The sequence below is a fragment of the Chenopodium album genome, chromosome 23, assembly GCF_948465745.1.
Source record: "Chenopodium album chromosome 23, dcCheAlbu1.1, whole genome shotgun sequence".
Lineage (NCBI taxonomy): Eukaryota > Viridiplantae > Streptophyta > Magnoliopsida > Caryophyllales > Amaranthaceae > Chenopodium > Chenopodium album.
The window spans coordinates 750,005-766,752 of record NC_137856.1 but is presented as its reverse complement, the minus strand read 5'-3'; the positions used below and the strand labels follow the sequence as shown (position 1 = coordinate 766,752).

Here is a 16,748-nt window from a genome sequence, read left to right as displayed (position 1 = left end):
GAGGGGTCAAAAACCGGTTCGATCGAAAGAATAGACCACACCTTATAAAAAAAAATTCGCAAAAACACACCTTAATTAAGGTCGAGTCAACCCCTGAAAATCAAGTCAATGGGTACATTCCGGGAAAAGGTGTGTGATTGTAAAAAATTTTACGATTAAGGTGTGTTTTTGCGAAAAATTTTTTATAAGGTGGTTTCTTGCAATTAAAGTGTTTTTAAAGGTGGTTTAATGTAAAATTTCCTTAATTTTTACTCTCTTTATGGTAAGAATAATTTATGTGAAGTATTAAACGTTGAAACATTAAACAAACAATTTTCGTTAACATATATTTTCTTTTTTCTATGGAAAGATTCTTAAACCGGTCATGTGTGGATAATGAGTTAGTTTCATTTGTCAAGTCCAAACTAAATCGGTTAGTCACTAGGTCTTGAATTTCAAATTTTTGATCTTTGGTCCAATTTGGTCTTGTAATGAGGTTGCACTTGACATTTCATTTCTACCAGTTTTTTCTAGGGTTTGTGAGAAGGATTGAGAAACTATTTTTAATTCACTTTACAATTACTTCGTAAGACATAAGGTAAATAGTCCAAATAAACGAAGGTAGTGCAAAGTTAACAGTCTTATTATTACTCCCCAACAAACACATAAAATGCCTCCAATCCTAAGCATATAATGAAATTGTGACAGTTTAAGCATATAATGATAGAAATTAATTCGTATTCCTTATTGATTTACGGAGCATTTACTTTTAAATTAACCATGATACATGATATCAATTACGGAGTATCAATTACGAACTAGATCCAAACAATATTTTTTCCTTGAATTAGAATCATTCAAAACTCATCTTTTCCCATCTCCTAGTCTCCCACACGTGCATAAAGTTAGCGTTTTCCTTGTATGGAGTACTCTAAAATTATTATTACCAAAACAAAATATTAGTATATCTATACTATATATCTATACTATATATTAAAAGGCGTTCCTTTTAAAGGAACGGTGCCACGTGGCACTCTTGAAAGTATAAGCGTCATGTCATCATCTAAGTACATAATAATAATGCATTTACCATCTCAACCAACTTTTATTTATGTATCAAAGTTCACATACAATATTGTATATTCCTTTCACTTATTACGTAAATTAGGGGTAATATTATTCATCTATTTTTCACAAAAATATAATGTAAATACATATGAGGGAAAAAAAAAGTAACACTTGATGCAATGCCCGAACCACACATTAACTATACAAACACATTATTATAAAATTAAAAAAAGTACACAAACTATCAATCCAGGTCCCGGGGCATCGCGCGGGGCACACACTAGTTGATCTATTATACTTTCGTGTTTACATGGACGGTATAACAGATGATTTAAAGACGCTTTAGTTTTAGTTAAATGGGTCGGATCTCATGGTAACCTAAGGGCCAAGTCCTAAACCGTGTTCAAAACCCCAACACCTTATTATTTTCGTAGTATAGAATATTGCCAGTTGAAGTACACTCTAAACCTTTTCAGCACACCAGTTTCATGCCACCATGGCTGACTGACCTTTACCTTCTCAATTGAGTAACGGCTCTCTACCCTCTTTCTTTCTCGCTCTAACCTGAATTTGGTTAGATTCAATTTCCAAAATTTCTGCAGTTTTTTGCAATTTTTTTGCAATTGTTTTTGTGAATTGAAAGAGGGAAAATTGATGAAAAATGGCGAGCAGTGCGAAAAACAGTGGAATTGAAGAAGGAGAAGTATCAACTCAAATGGCAGAACAGCTTGAAAGATCTCTTAAACAAGGAGAGAGATTAGTGGGTCCTACTCGTAGACCAGATGGTACTCTTCGCAAACCCATCAGAATTAGGGCTGGTTATGTTCCTCAGGAAGAAGTTGCAATTTATCAATCCAAAGGATCTTTGGTAATTATACTTTATCATTCAATAATTCATATTTTTGTAAGATTTTTGTTTTTTGTTTTTGTAAATTTCTCCCCTTTATTGTTTTATTTGTAATTTGTGTTGTTGAATTTGATGATTTTTGTAATTGAATGCCAATTTATATTGTAAAGATGTTGTCTTTTTCGTATTTTGAGGATTGCTTGTCAATTTAGTTGGTTATCTATTAGTCAATTTTGCATTATTTTGTGTGTTTGTGTTGTTAATGTATGATGATGTTTTTGACAATGTATACCTGCAATATATGATCATTCTTCATCCCTTATAGGCATAATAAGCTGTTGGAAAAGATATATGATTTAGGTTCTTTTTACCTGTATTTGATGAACTTTGCATAAATTTTAAAACTTGAATGTCGGGTTGGATGGATGGTGATGAAAGGTTTTTTAGTGGTTTTAGTACATGTGGTTTAGGGATAACTCGAATTCACTAGATCTTGAGAGAATCTGTTGGAATCTCCCTTTCTTGGTTTGTATATTTTGTCCAAGGTAGTTCACGAGCCTTATACGAAGTTTCCCCTTGTTTCCATATTTCATTTACGAACTGTATATGACCAATTTTAATTCAATGACTGGACTATGAAAAGGACTCGCTGATTTGGTACTTTCCGTATACATATGACAAAGTGGTTCCTTTTCTCTAATTTTGAAAACGATGAGAATGACAAGGGCATTAAATGTCGTATGATTGCAACTTAAATGAGAGAAGACTAGTTTGCCTCCATCTACATGGCACAGCACACCTGCCTCTTCATCACCATCTCCCTCCGTTGCCTCGGCCTCCACGCTGTAATTTAATTTCAAAGAAGTTTCATTTTCATCATAAATGAAAAGCTGCTTCATTATCCGATTTTCTTCTTCTATGTGTGTTGTAGGATTGTATCCATCTATTTATGAATATGATTATGATACAAACAAAATCTAAAAGGATTGACTAAAAAAATATTGCAGTGGAAAAAGGAGCTGGATTCACAAGGGCCACCTGGATTTGTTCCCGAAACGGAGGCAAAGCCCAAAAGCAAGGCTGTTAAGAGGAATGAGAGAAAGAAAGAAAAGAGGCAGCAGGTACTCTTATATTTTCCTTATTTCTCTTAATTAATCCTGATATGCTTTGTATACATCTAAGGTGTCTACTATATTACACTTCTTGTTGGACTTATCATTTTTTAAATTAAGTATTTCGAATAAACTTCTTCTCCCAAGCTTTTGAATTATTTTTAAGGAACTTGTCTAGTTGGAGCTGAGAGATTCAACGTGAGCACTCAATTGCGTTTTTTCATGGACAAGATCATACACAATTGGGGGTTCATGCCTTTTGTTTTTCGAATTTTTTTATTGGTATGGGATACTTGTTAGTGCCTAACAAGGACGTTCTGCTTTTCTTAACCTCCACATATTTTGGTTATGTATCACAGTATCAATGTGAAAATGCAACAATTTGCATGTACACCCCTTGCTACTTCAGCTTCCCCTATCTATAGACTTAGTGGTGCTGTTGTAGCGTACAACTTTGTAGCTTCCATTGCTTCATTTGGAGCTGTGTTTTACTAGTTCTGATTTCCAGTTGCAGCAAGATTTTATTCAGTTTCCTGTTATGGTATCATTGTAGTTTTCAATTTTCTTCTATCCTACATCATAATGTTATGCATTGAATGTAGAGAAGGGATCATATTGGGAGTGCAGGATATTAGCCTTGCTCAGAGAGAAAGCAAGTTAGCTCTATAAATAAAAGAGAGCATTGAGAGGGAAGGCGTGAAGAAATTTTAGAGTGTTTCATTTTGTATTCGGGAGAGAATCATACCTCTTGAAATCGTCAAATTCTTTTTGTTGTTGTAATTCTAGAATAACAATATTAATTTGAATAATTTCTTTCTTCTTCTCTAATTTCTGCTCCTGTTATGCTAGTTCATAAGTACTATAATACTTATATGGATTTTAACATTAATTATTAGCTAACACTTATATTGGCTTTCACAGGCTGCCGTTGAAAGGGTAAGTAACCCAGATCATTCAGCTGACGAGGATACAAAGGAGACAAATGCTAAAGATCCAAATCTAAAGCAATCTCTGGAGTCTGCTGCTTCTCAGATTAGCCAACTAGCTCTTTCTACAAGCACCGCTACTAGTAAACCTTCAGTGGATCCTGCGGTAGGATCAGATACGGCTAATGCAAGTGTAGATATTGACAAAAAGATCCGAGCTTTGAAAAAAAAGGTACCGTTCCTTCTTCCTATCAACGCTTTCTACAACAGAATTGACTAATTGAGTATGGTTATTTGGTAATTGGTTGGTGATAATTAAATTTTATATCTGGCATTTTATGAAGGATTGAGAAAATCTTCATCTTACTCTTTCCCTTGCTCTCATGTATAATGCATACAAAAGTTATTAAATGAAAGTTACCCTTACAGACTAGCAACTTGTATGTCTTTTCTTTCGTTTTCTTTTTTCAACTTGTTACTACCTTTGTCTGCAAATAGATGTAACACTTTGAAACATGACTTTTTTGGCGTGTGGTCTCGCTTGGTCTTTACCATTATTGCTTGGACACTTTCTCACATATTTACAAACTGATAGAGTATAGTTTACAGTCATGAACATGGATAGATTAAGTAGTTATCTATTGTTTCCTGTGTAAGAATTCAAAAATCACAAATCTACAATCATAACCAATAAGATATGATATGATGCACTTGCTGGTAATTCCTAAGATTTTGTTAGTAATAATGAGGAATTCATCACATGTCTCAAGGAACTGTTTGAAAAGATTAAATTTTTGGAGGATGCTTTAATTTATGGCTGGAAAATGTTTTTCTTTGTTCAAATTTGGGATTTTGGGTACTTCTGCAATTTTATATTGTGATGGTGCACTGGTGCTTTTACATGCAATTGGTACTTCATGTGGAGGACTTTGGCTCCCTTTTCCCTTTGTAGATTCATGTGGTACTTTCAATTAGCCCATGAAATTTTCTTCAGTTAAAAGATGACAGTGATTGGAACTCAATATGAGTAATGTGCTTTAAGTGAGACGGCTTGTTAAGTGTCATTCCAAGATGATGTGCTGAATTTTCACCCATTAAGCATTCACATCTTCAATACTTGATTGCCTAGTACCTTTGGGTGATTTAGTTTGCAATTTAGTAAGGATATGACTTGCCTAGATACCATTATGTTTCATTTATGAGGGGAGTATGTAGTCTTCGTGCCAACGGAAAGTGGGAGATTGTTTGGCACAATTCCTTATAGTTGATAATTTGATGTATGTTGTTGGAAAGAAATGGTAAATTGTCTTTGCCAAGGTTTGTTTTTTCTATGGGATTGTGTCATTCTCTATAATGTACTCACGTACTAGATCAAGATCTATACTTGTTCTTTTAAACTGCATCATTTGAACTTTCACACCCGTTGGTGCACAACTTATACCATTAATATGCTGACTTACTTTTGTATATTAAAAATTATTAAAAGCTATAAATTTTGGAAGTATAACCAAGATAAATCTAACTAGGTCACACATGAATATATTTTTCCTAGCATGCAAATCACCAAACACAATCAAAGAGAAGTGTAAATTATGGGAATGTCCTATTGATGAAATTAAAAAAGGAAGGAGGAATTATGTGCTTATAATTTATAGTAAACTCTCGAAGTGAATTTGCTTATGCGTGAACAGTCTAGCAGGGCAACTATATACAGGTCATAGGTGAACAGTCTAGCAGAGCAACCATATATAAGTGAACAGTCTAGCAGAGCAACTATATATAGGCGAACAGCCTAGCAGAACAACTATATCTAGGTGAACAGTCTAGCAGAGCAACTATATAGGTGAAAAGTTAGGTGAATAGTCTAGCAGAGAAATTATATATAGGTGAGAATTCTAGCAGAGCAACTATCACAAGATTAGGCTACTTACACTTGACCCTGTTTTTCTATTCCCCTTGGGAGGAATCTAGAGGCATTGGGATAAGTTTCTGTTGATTTAGGCACATGTAAACATCATAGAGGCAACTTTTATGAGGGGTTCTTACTGGAATTACTAATATTAGCTCTTTCATGTCGTCTTTAGTTAAAACTAATGAAGTATATCAAATTGATAGATAACTGCCGTGCATCTTAAATCAAGTAACTCTTAACTTAGCTGGTTGACCCATCCTTGGAGAAAAAATAGGTTGAAATAAACAAAGAAATCACAACATTTAAATTACATTAAAATCAGTTTTCAATGAAATTAGCAAATTTTGCTGAGTTGCTGAGTGTTTCAATTTCATTTTTAAAAAAGGTTTTTCTGAATTCTTAGCTGGATGACAGTACAATAGTGAGTTTTTTGAAAAGAGATGATATTGTAGAAGCCCTTACTAAAAGGTGATAAGAATGGGTACTGTTTACATATGGTTTGATCTCCACGTTTGTTTTGAATCATCTATAAGTCTTAGTTTATGTTAGATTGTACGTTGAAAAATAATTTTTACAGTGGGAGCAGAGTGGTTTTATATTTATTGTATAATTTTTACAGTGGGAGCAGAGTGCTTTTTCCCAATTGTTGGACTCAGGTTGATTATTATTTTTCAAATTGATTATAATTGGTGTTTCATTGACAACTTTTCCAATGCACTTCCCCTTGTTTCCTCTCTCATTGTTGTTCACTTCTATTATATAATACTCAAAGTCAAAGTAAAAATACTCTGTAAATGGGTGTAGTAGTAATTTTCAAAGGATGCCATTGAAATTGTAAGCAATAGGGTCTTTCATAAGATATTCACTGAGGTTGAGGAAAACCTAGCACTTACAAGTGACAATGCAATGTAAATTGTTGTTAAATTTATAGAGGTGAGTCTTTTGGCTACCCTGTAGTCTTTTAGCATCTTGGAATCATGCAGGGTTCTTATACTTCATCTTGGTCAAAAAATCTTCACATGTGATTTCCTTTGTGGGCCTCGTGAAACTTCAATGGACAATAGGGAAAGCCTTTGCAGTTGTCAAATAATTATAAGGTGCGTGTATGATGATGGTCTTTGGGTAATGTAATATTTTTGTTGAGGACATAGATGATAGCAAGGATTGAGGTAATTTTTTCTTGCTTTAAAGTTTAAAGCACCACCTATAATCCATACCATAGGCATTACCAGATTCATCGCTAAATTTGGTGGAGTCAAAGCCCATCTTGACATTTATGGCTCACCTCCTTGAAGACTCTAGAGAAATGAGCGTAACCTTCATTAGACCGGTTAATGGTCTTTGGACTTGTATGTGATATCTGTTGAGAGATTTTGCCTGTTCGGATTATTAAGTCAATCTCCATTTTTAAAGGCCAAATTCACCCTTTTGAGGTGCTTATGAGCTACAATGATGAATGTTGAGAAGATAAGTTGGTCGCTTAGTTGTGAGGCTCTGAGCAAAAGCCACAAGCCATGCCCCCTTGTATTATAATTTCTTTCTTGGATACTATGGGCTATGGCTCTGTATTTGCTATTTTATTTCCCGGCATTGCCTGTGGGCCCTTCCTTTAGGCTACGAGTTTAAAAGAACACTAAATTTATATTTGACTCTATACAAATGTCTAGAACCTCTATTTCTACATTAAAATAACTAAATAGGGTGCTTGACAGTATAATTCAAGTATAAATTTTAGAATATGTTTTATGTTTTAAAGTTTGAAACTATAGGATAATAAGAACTGGATTTTCGTCAATTTTTTAATTCTTGGTAATCTGTGTTAGTGTGTGACTGTGAAGCTTGGGTTAACACCCCCATTTGCCATTTCTGCTACATTCTACCTTTATCAGGAATATAGTGGCATTTGTTAACTTTTTGTGTTTGGTTTTAACATATGACTTGTCAAACACATTGAGGCTAGATTATAAATACCTAATGAACCTGAGAGAGTGCCTGTTTTTGGTTGTTCAATAGCTCTAGGGCTCCTATTATCCTATATGATTGGAGATTTAAGGTATCTTGCTCATGCCAAATGCTCTCTTGTTAGGTATTGGTGGACATCTTTCCCTCAAAAAAAAAAGGTATTGGTGGAAATCTAGGAAATTTATGGATTCAAGGGCTGTTTAGTTTTATAATAGCTAAGGCTGACTCTTATTTTGAAGGTTATATCTATTAAGCTATGTACATTATCTCCGTGAACTTATCAAATTTGTGTACAATACCATGGCAATTGAGCCTGGTTTTTCTGGAAACAAAGACTTAAAGTGGTAGGGCTATTTGGTAGCCTTGGGTCCATACTGATCGGGTGTTACTCATATTAAGTCTGATGCAAATTGTCTTGGTGCCCTCATTTCAATGGTGTGTAATACCTAATGGGACAATTGAACAATTTGAAAAGAAATAGGGGTTAAGCCTGTTAACTCTTTTGAGTCGCCTTATGGTTATAATTTTAATGTATGATATTGGATTTTGGATTTATAATCATGTAGAGAGCCATGAGTTTGCAGTTTCACACGGAAGCCCCTGAAAGTTTAGCTAGAAGTTGTGGATGCTTTCCTACTCCTGTGGTTCTAGCTTTTAAGAGACTCTGGAAGTTTCTTGGAGCTGCCTGATATATAGAATTTTACTTTTGGGCTATCAGAATTATAATATCCTAAAACATATCTCTAGCAGCATCTTGTTGGAAGCTAAAACAGAGATTATGAAGGCATCACAGCATTAAACTATGTGAGGAAAATAGACAGATGTCTCTCATGGTTGCTTAATGGTCTTTGGGGCTGTGATGATAACTTAGTCTATTTCAGAGGCCTACAACAATCAGTAGTCATTACTTTGGTCGTTAGTTATATGCTGTAAATGCAAACATTTTTGAAAGCCTATCAAGCTCCGTAATAGTTCTTGAAGGGTGCCAGGGCCCATATTATAGGAATATAGGATGCATCCCCCAATGGCCTCAGCAGTTTCTATTTTGGAATTTGGAGGCTCATGTCTTTAGAAGGTTACAACAACCACGCTGAGCCTGTACTTGGGTTTCCCAGCTCTGTTATGACTTATGAGTGACAATATTAGGTTACTGAATTGGCAAAGCTCATTTTCATCGCTAGGGAAAAAGTTTAGATGATTCGTGGAGGGAAGCCTTCTCTGCTCCTATTTCAAAGTATATAACTCATTCTTATAAGATGATTTTAGGCTGTGGAAAATGGTTATTCTGCCAGTGCTACCTGTCACCCCGTTGCCTGCATTAGGTGACACAGTCCTCACAGTGTTCGAATCCACTTGGACTGTGACACACTGGATACATTTTAGTCCCTTAATTGTTCCCATCTACTCTTAGTTTCTTACATGTGCAGTATTCCTTCTTCACTCCTTACAATCCAACATTATATTATCAGTTAAAGTTATCATTTTTTGTCTTTAAGATTGCAGGCATAATTGATTCATAGGATAACATAAATTGCCAAAGTGAGGTGTGTATTATGATTAGTACATGTGCTGGTAGACTTCGTACCCTGATATATGAAGAAGGAAGCAACATAGCAGCTTGATAGCTAACTAACAACTTGCTGAAAATCTACTAGTAAATGTTCACTATTCATCCTATTATAGCTTGCCATACTTGGCTTTAAATATGCATTTGTGTGCTATTATCTCATTTTTCTGGACATTTTTGTTTTCATTTTTGGAACCGGCATTTTACTTTGGGCATTAATCAATAATTGATATGCCAGGATTGCTGTCCTCTAGGGTTGATTAATGTGTGTGTGTGTGTGTGTGTATGTGTTTTGTGAAGAGACAGGGTTGATTAATGTGTGTGTGTGTTTTGTGAAGAGATGGGGTTGATTAATGTGTATATTTAGCTTTTTAGCCATGTTTATCTTTTTTATGCAATCTTGATTTTGTGGATTGCAGTATGTCATGGCTATTACAAAGAAATTGTACTGCGTCGAATAGGAATTGAATAATGCTCTGAAGATTGATCATCATTTATTATCATGATATACCTCAAATCTTACGGCCATGTTTCTTTTTATATTTTCACATGCTACGGTGTATATGTGAGCTTAGCAGTTTAACATGCTAATAACCAAAATTCAGTTGACACTAATTTTGTTTGCCCCTAGAACTTAAGCTGCATCCCCGGCTAAATTTATAATTTTCTTGGAGGCAACTTGTCACATGAAAATTGATCATCATTTATTATCATGATATACCTCAAATCTTACGGCCATGTTTCTTTTTATATTTTCACATGCTACGGTGTATATGTGAGCTTAGCAGTTTAACATGCTAATAACCAAAATTCAGTTGACACTAATTTTGTTTGCCCCTAGAACTTAAGCTGCATCCCCGGCTAAATTTATAATTTTCTTGGAGGCAACTTGTCACATGAAACATATTCTGATCCATGAACTTGAATTTTGCTTTCTTCAGATTCGGCTTGCAGAAGCTCAATTACAGAAAGCTAGCCCTGAAGATATGAAGCCTGAGCAGCTTGAAAAGGTCAAGAAGTTGGAAGGTTGGCGCGAGGAGCTAAAGCTTTTGGAAGGTGAAAAAACGACAGAATCAACGTCGTGACCCTCATTTCTTGTAGTCGCTATTCAACCAAGATTGTCTTGATTAGTTGGTAAGGTCACTAGCTGAATCCCCCCCACTAGGGTCTAGGGGCTCTTGACAGAAGCTACCTCCCCCCACCCCTCGGGGGTTGTACTCTAGAGTGTTTGAGCTTTATTGGCCAGGGGAGTTGCGATGGTGTCAACTCAAAATTATATACTAGTATATTTAGTCATATCTGCACATAACGTGTGGTTATTGTTGATTATTGTGATTCGGTCAAGAGTTGCTTTGTTAGAGTCCAATATTTGTGGTTTGTGCCATTGTAACTTATATTTTACATGCCGTGCTATGAAATTTAGTCATGTAACATTTGAATTGCAAATTTCTTTTTTGATATCGTTCTGCTTGCAGAACAAGAATAATGTTGTTGTCGGCTTGTCGCTCACTCATCCAAGGACAAACAACTGATCAACTATATAAGGAGTAAATCGTAAAGAAAATTGAATTGTAATTCTTTCAACCCTTTCTAAGTTTACTGATATAACAGGCGATCTGCAATCAGACAACCACAAGAAGCATAAATGTTTTACATGTTACTATGTCAGTTGTGCAATCGTCGATCCAATTATATATACGCCGTGTTGAATACACAACGATTGCATCAGATCGGATACTTTCTGACACCGTGCTCGAATCCAATTAATGTGGATGTATGATTCAACCTCGTGCTAATGTCTTCTTGTCCTCCCAAACCTATTTTTCAATTCATATAGACATCCGATCAGGGCACCTAGATTTCCATTTCTTATTAAGATTAAATTATATTATATTAATCATCTACTATTAGCAGTATTAAGTAATGATCCTTCCTCAAAAGATGTACATTATATTTCTATATGCTTCATTGTTACTAGTAGTTCATCCTTTTTTACATCTTTATCGGCTTATCTTGCACTTGTTGCACATCCTGTTGCAATATTCCGGATCGTTTCTGATTCGTCACATTCTCAATCATATGAACTCGACCTGATATTAACATAATCCGAACAAAAATTCTAACTCGACAATTCAATATTGATCATTTTATCATGATTAGCTAATCGACAACTAATTCTAAATCCAAACTCAACCAAATCCGATCAATCCTTATAACAAAACAATAGTATAGCAAGTAAGAAATTTAATCAACAAAAAAATTAGATAAGGGCATATATAGAGCAATAACATTTGAACAATCTGTTAATTACACAACAACACTTGATAATAATAACATTAATAACAACATAATCAAAAGGGCAAATTGATAAATCCCAACATAATAATTGATTAATTAAAAGAAGTTGGGGTCATAACCATTGCTAGCAGTAGCCAAGATATAGTAAGCAACAATATGACCAATTGAACCCCAAGCAAGAACATCCACAATGTTGAACCCAACAGGGTCATTAGACTTGAGCAGGCTAACATACTCCTTAGCACGAGTATCGCCCGCCTCGAAATGAGTCATCCCATTCTGCTCCGGTACTTGCTTAGCCATGTTCTCTCTTTGGAAGTTAAAGAACACAAATCTTCCAAGGAAAAGTGATAGTCCTGTGCTTAGACTTATCACTAGTGATGGGTTCAGTTCGGCTCTGCAGGTCATCGCTCTTCTTTTTCCTGACATCGAAAGGCTACTGCTCCTGCTGCGGCTGCTGCTGAGCTGCAGGGGACGTAGCCCTGCGAAAGACTTGCATTTGATATGTTGTTGTTGTTGCTGCTGCTGCGGCTGCTTTGTGGTGCAGGGTGCTAGTAAAGTGCTGCTGCTTAATGCTGCTGTTGCTGTTGCTGCTGCCATTTTTTTACAGTTTTTTTTTTTTTTTTTTAAACACAAAAATTATATGGTATGAACTATAAAATGATCATGTAAAAGATGAAGATATCTGGAAAATGGATATGAGTTGAAGAATGATGTCCACAAAATCTGACAGACAAATCAGAATATTTTTGTGGGTGGTATTTGAGGATTTTTTAAAAAGATTTTATTAGCTGAGGTGTACTGATTTAATTGGTTTGTTGTGGATCGAAGATTATATTATTAATCCTATAGTTTTTTAATATTGATAAAGTATATTTTGGTTGGATGATTATCAACAAATGAGGATCCGTGGCGCAATGGTAGCGCGTCTTACTCCAGATCAGAAGGTTGCGTGTTCGATTCACGTCGGGTTCAAAACCCCGAACTCATTGGATCAACTTTTTGTTTTTTTGGTTCTTGCTGCTATATGACTTTATGAGTTACATGTTGAGAGAATACATGTACTATCTCCGTTTCTTATTATGTGCAACGAAGGGGTATTACTTGTGAGACATAAAATATTCCTTAAATTTCTTGAACACGGACACTACTTATTTTAGGACAACTTTTAAGTACTTTATGATCAATCTACCACGAGGTGCACAATAGTACGATACTTATGGTACATGAGTGTGAGGGCGTTCTAGAGGTATATGAGCTTTGTGCCCATCTATGGGGATATGATGTTGATCTTTGCTGCCTTGTTAATATGTGGAATTAGTGGCTATTGCATCCGAAATACGGAGTAATTCCATTGGATGATTTTAATAAATATGAATCAAGTCATACGATAATAATGTACTTAGCATTAGCATTAGCATTAGAAGAATATAATGTACTTAGCATTAGCATTAGGAGAAAACATAGGATTGCAGGAAGGAAGAGTTCTTTCTCAGAACATAGGGAAATTACTTCCAAATTTTCATTGTATTTCTGTCAGGTGTACAAACCGTAGAGATTAGCTTCTCTAATTTTTCCAGCTGTCAAAAAAAAAAAAATATTTATATATATATATATAACCACTAATCAAAAGGTACAAAACATGATTTAAAACGCTATGCTAGTACTCATATAATGGTTACACCACATAGTAATGCATCTCTCTGGAAAACCAATTTAAAAAAAAAAAAAAAAAAAATCTTAAAAAGATAGGAGGATTTGGAAATTTAATTAAATAACAAAAAACAAAAATTGAATTCGGGGTTGTTTGACATTGCTGTGGTTTTCTATTTTTTGGTTTTTTGTTTATTATAAGTGTATGATATATGTCACATAATGAATAAAAAATTATTAAGCTTATTAAAATCATAATAATTTTGAAAATTGATAAAAAAAAAAAAAGTGAAAACACTTTTTTCTTGTTTTTGGTTTTTAGTTTTCAAAAAAAAGGAAATTGAAAACTAAAAATGGTGCCAAACAAGCCCGATTATTTGATTGGTTAATGGGTAGTTGGTTGCAACGGTTGTGTAAGATATTTTTCCTATATTATTAGTTGCAAATTAACTTGGTTTAGAAGTCAAAGTTAAGATAGAAGTTTACTATCTAAAGAGTTTCCTAATAATATTAGGCGTGTGACACACTGACACCATGAGACAAGGATTAGTTCTTGTTTATTTATATGTATTTTGTTAATTAATTTCAAATTTCCATATTCTATAACCAAAAGGCGTACATTAATTCAACTATAATTTTTCTCATCATACACAATAATCGCTGTAAATTTTCTTTTGAATCAAATCCTATGTTTGATCTTAAAGCAATGTTGAGGTAATTCTTCGACTTTTGTTTAATTTGTTCTTTAACAAGATAGATAGAATTTTAGTTTAATTTTTATTCAAAGTGTCATGATTTCTTGCTTCAGGTGTCGAAAACGGCCTAACAGGGATGAAAATAATGCAGTTAAAGATAGGATCAGTAATTTACCTGATCATGTTTTATTAGACAACATACTTTCATACCTTCCAACAAAGGATGTCGTGCAACTAGTCTTTTGTCGAGGCGATGGAGGCGGCTTTTCACCGGGGTAACACGTCTCGACTTTGACGACTCCCCTATATCACATTGTGCGGAACATCCACACTTGACCGAGCTTTTCCCTACTTTCAAGATGTTTGTTGATAACATGTTGCAAGCATGTCAGTCGAAAATTACTACCACATTTAGGCTTCACTTTGTGTAGGGACTGTAGGCTATTGTTATGATACTTGTTGTTACCCCGAATTGGAACCTCGACATGTTAATGAGTGGTTAACATATCCCTTAAGCCGAGGGGTTAAGAAGCTCGATATTCATATTCGTGTAAGGGAGCCTGATAAGCTGCCCTCGGCTATCTTTAATTGTCGAACACTAGAGGTGTTGAAGCTCGACGTGAATCTTGATCTTGAAGTGCCCTCAACTTTGTGTTTGCCTAACTTGAAAGAGTTGCATATCTCTGTAGTTTGCTTCCCGGTTGATGACTATTTGACTAGGCTCGTTTCGAGTTGTCCGTCTCTTGAGTACATGACTCTATGTGGTTCCTTGAGTCCTGTGATTCCCATCAGTATTTCTTCACATTCTCTTCGTACATTGAAATTGAATACGTTTTTCTGTAGTAGTATCTTAGGGAGCAAGCTTGTACTTGATGTTCCGAATTTAGAGTATTTATGGTATGTGGATGATTGTGCGCCGTGTTCTGAAATTCAAAAATTACAATAGATTGCAAGACCCCCTTGTAGAAGAGTGCAAAGGACATCCATGTAAGAGACAAGAGAATTCATCAATGTCGAATCTCATTCACAATTGTAGTTTTGTCAAATTAGAATTTTATTTGATTTGATCTGCTTTGTATTTGTTGGCTTTGATATCTTTTGTAAATGTCATATGAATCTTTTATCAATGAATTGATCTTATTTCAAAAAAGAAAAACAAAAAAAATAAATAAAATTGAGGTAAGTTCAGAAAAATGGATATTTGATGACAAGAAGATTATTACTCGTGTTACTTTCAATTCAAAAACTGTCAAGTGTTAGCTTTTCTAGTTGGATGCCCAAGTATTCTCAGGTTCATATAATGTCGTTTGGAACAATATATGACATTATATGTTGTCATAACTGTCCGCGGTATTCTCTTGTTCACAAAATCAAAGCAAGTTGTGATCGGGTAAATTGATCGTTTTAAGGCGAATTGGATGGTTCCACCCACCCAATTGGACTCCAGGAAGGTGTTAGGGACCATGATAAGCATCTGGGCAATTTTTATTTTCAAGCGAAAAAGGGTAAAAAAATTCCAAAATAAAAGGATATTATCCACGCTTTTTGAGGAATTTTGGAGGTTAAAGGGCTCGGTAGCAAAAAGTGTTGAGACCCTAGGGGATAAATTTCAGTGTCATTTAATGCCGTTTAGAACCATATATGACCATTCTATGTTGTCATAACTGTCCGTGGTAGGCTCGAGTTCACGAAATCAGTGCAAGTTGTGAACGGGTAAATTGACCATTTTAAGGCGAATTGGATGGTTCCACCGACCCAATTGGACCCCCAGAGGGTGTTAAGGACCAGGGTAAGCATCTGGGCAATTTTTATTTCCGGGCGAAAACTGGTCAAAAAATTTCCAAAATTAAAGGCTATTATCCAGGCTTTTCGAGGAATTTTAAAGGTTACAGGCCCGGTAACGAAAAGTTTTGAGACCCTAGGGGCTACATTTCAGGGTAATATAATGTCGTTTGGAACCATATATGATCATTATATGTTGTCTTAACTGTCCATGGTAGGCTCGAGTTCACGAAATCGGTGCAAGATGTGAACAGGTAAATTGACTGTTTTAAGGCGAACTGGATGGTTCCGCTGACCTAATTGAACCTCCGGAGGGTATTAGGGACCAAGGTAAGAATCTGGGCAATTTTTATTTCCAGGCGAAAAAAGGTCAAAAAATTCCAAAATAAAAGGCTATTATCCACGCTTTTTAAGGAATTGTGGAGGTTATAGGACCCGTTGGCGAAAAGTGCTTAGACCTTAGGGAATATATCTTAAGGTCATATAATGCCGTTTTGAACCATATATGACCATTATATGGTGTCACAACTGTCCGTGGTACGCTTGAGTTCACGAAATCAGTGCAAGTTATGAACACGTAAATTGGTCGTTTTAAGGTAAATTGGATAGTTCCACCCACCCAATTGGACTCCCAAAGGGTGTTAGGGACCATGGTAAGTATCTAGGCAATTTTTATTTCCGGGCAAAAAAAGGTCAAAAAATTCCAAAGTTGAAGGCTATTATTATCCACGCTTTTTAAGAAATTTTAGTGGTTACAAGGCCCGGTGGCGAAAAGTGTTGAGACCCTAGGAGATACATCTCAAGGTCATATATAATGCCATTTTGAACCATATATGATCATTATATGTTATCATAACTGTCCGTGGTAGACTCGAGTTCACGAAATCGGTGCAAGTTGTGAATGGGTAAATTGACCGTTTTAAGGCGAATTGGATGGTTCCACGGCT

General features: G+C 35.3%; 3 protein-coding genes and 1 non-coding gene across 4 annotated transcripts; 3 read left to right on the top strand and 1 right to left on the bottom strand.

The window, feature by feature from the left end:
* The first annotated feature begins 1,498 nt into the window (after window positions 1-1,498).
* Window positions 1,499-10,819, top strand: LOC145608607 (partner of Y14 and mago-like). Its single transcript, XM_081664222.1, has 4 exons — window positions 1,499-1,915; window positions 2,902-3,015; window positions 3,928-4,164; window positions 10,315-10,819. Exons 1-4 carry the CDS (start codon window positions 1,709-1,711, stop codon window positions 10,456-10,458), a joined length of 702 nt encoding a protein of 233 aa, XP_081520348.1. The 5' UTR covers window positions 1,499-1,708; the 3' UTR covers window positions 10,459-10,819.
* Window positions 10,820-11,633: 814 nt separating this feature from the next.
* LOC145608455 (photosystem I reaction center subunit V, chloroplastic-like) lies at window positions 11,634-12,346 on the bottom strand. The gene has a single exon (XM_081664071.1). It carries the CDS (start codon window positions 12,269-12,271, stop codon window positions 11,768-11,770), a length of 504 nt encoding a protein of 167 aa, XP_081520197.1. The 5' UTR covers window positions 12,272-12,346; the 3' UTR covers window positions 11,634-11,767.
* Window positions 12,347-12,574: 228 nt separating this feature from the next.
* Window positions 12,575-12,646, top strand: TRNAW-CCA (transfer RNA tryptophan (anticodon CCA)). Its single transcript has one exon. It is a non-coding gene; the product is annotated as a tRNA-Trp (tRNA).
* Window positions 12,647-14,030: 1,384 nt separating this feature from the next.
* Window positions 14,031-14,965, top strand: LOC145609501 (F-box protein At4g22280-like). Its single transcript, XM_081664968.1, has 3 exons — window positions 14,031-14,038; window positions 14,133-14,185; window positions 14,451-14,965. The coding sequence occupies exons 1-3, from the start codon at window positions 14,031-14,033 to the stop codon at window positions 14,963-14,965; spliced, it is 576 nt and encodes a 191-aa protein (XP_081521094.1).
* Window positions 14,966-16,748: the final 1,783 nt, after the last annotated feature.

Excerpts from the sequence above, each read along its gene's own strand:
- LOC145608607 (XM_081664222.1), top strand. The coding sequence starts at position 1,709 with ATGGCGAGCAGTGCGAAAAACAGTGGAATTGAAGAAGGAGAAGTATCA. Across the intron at positions 3,016-3,927 it reads AGAAAGAAAAGAGGCAGCAG|GCTGCCGTTGAAAGGGTAAG; the intron begins GTACTCTTATAT and ends TGGCTTTCACAG. Across the intron at positions 4,165-10,314 it reads TCCGAGCTTTGAAAAAAAAG|ATTCGGCTTGCAGAAGCTCA; the intron begins GTACCGTTCCTT and ends TGCTTTCTTCAG.
- LOC145608455 (XM_081664071.1), bottom strand. The coding sequence starts at position 12,271 with ATGGCAGCAGCAACAGCAACAGCAGCATTAAGCAGCAGCACTTTACTA.
- LOC145609501 (XM_081664968.1), top strand. Across the intron at positions 14,186-14,450 it reads TGCAGTTAAAGATAGGATCA|GGACTGTAGGCTATTGTTAT; the intron begins GTAATTTACCTG and ends CACTTTGTGTAG.